Source organism: Pundamilia nyererei, unplaced genomic scaffold (genome assembly GCF_000239375.1).
Source record: "Pundamilia nyererei isolate P.nyererei 1_Seehausen unplaced genomic scaffold, PunNye1.0 scaffold01142, whole genome shotgun sequence".
Lineage (NCBI taxonomy): Eukaryota > Metazoa > Chordata > Actinopteri > Cichliformes > Cichlidae > Pundamilia > Pundamilia nyererei.
In genome coordinates this window covers 11,717-12,637 of record NW_005188543.1, presented here as the reverse complement: position 1 = coordinate 12,637, position 921 = coordinate 11,717, and the positions used below count along the sequence as shown (strand labels likewise).

The 921-nt window shown below is 45.5% G+C and overlaps 1 protein-coding gene across 1 annotated transcript in view; it reads right to left on the bottom strand.

The window, feature by feature from the left end:
• Positions 1–395: 395 nt before the first annotated feature.
• The window catches only part of LOC102205617 (uncharacterized), a 4,336-nt gene continuing 3,810 nt past the window's right edge, over positions 396–921 (bottom strand). The window contains exons 4-5 of the mRNA XM_005755288.1: positions 562–878; positions 396–449 (exon numbers count right to left, since the gene is read on the bottom strand). Of these exons, the coding sequence (XP_005755345.1) occupies positions 396–449; positions 562–878 (371 nt within the window). The remainder of the gene's footprint in view (positions 450–561; positions 879–921) is intronic.

Sequence of the window (921 nt, the reverse complement as noted above, 5' to 3'; positions counted from 1 at the left end):
TTTTCACAGCACAGTAACCAAACTTTAACGTCTCTGCTTTCATGAGTTTGTCTCAACAAAAAGTGTTAAAGATTTTTTGTAAGATATTTTTAGCATACATTTTTGAGGTAGCATTTTAAAATGCTACCATCAGTCAGCTCCCTTTGGCCCCAAACTCAATCAGAGACATTTCAGTGGGAAACCGCTTTCACCCTCAGGCAGCTTTAAATGAATATAGTAGTAATCATTTAAAGCTGCCTCACAGTAAGAAGGCCCTGAGTTTGATTCCACTCCCATGTCCGCGTGGGTTCTCTCCGGGTTCCTCCATGCGGTTAGTGCCGTTAGATCATTGGTAATTCTAAACTGCCCAAAGGTGTGAGTGTGAGTGCGAATGAACGTCTGTCTGTCTCTATGTGTTAGGTGACCTGTCCGCTCTGTGGTAGCTGGATGGTCTCCAACCCCCCATAACCCTGACAAGGATAAGAGAATGGATGGATACTAATACAAAATACACTACTGACTGGAAGCAGAAAATTAGATGATGCAAACCTCTGACCTGTTTCTACAGCACTGACCTCTGACTTTCAGCTGCACTTCCTTCTTCATCAGGATGTTTCCCTCCCTGCTGTAGACGGTGCAGGTGTAGACTTGTGTGTCTCCATCTGTGGGGTGTTTCAGGGTCAGACTGAGGTCTCCAGTTTTCAGCAGGTCTTCGTTCATCTTCGTTCGGTCTCTGTAAGCCTGCTCCTGTTCTTCAGGCTGGTCAGAGCCGTTCTCATACACGTGGACCTTTCCGTATTTACCCTTCCACTCCACTTTAGTGTCTTCAGGCAGGTTTCCTGTGGCTTTGAAAGGCAGCTGGACAGACTCCACCCCTGAATCCACCTCCAGTTTTTGGACTGAGAAGACAGAAAAGCACAAACTTATAACTTAAACATGACA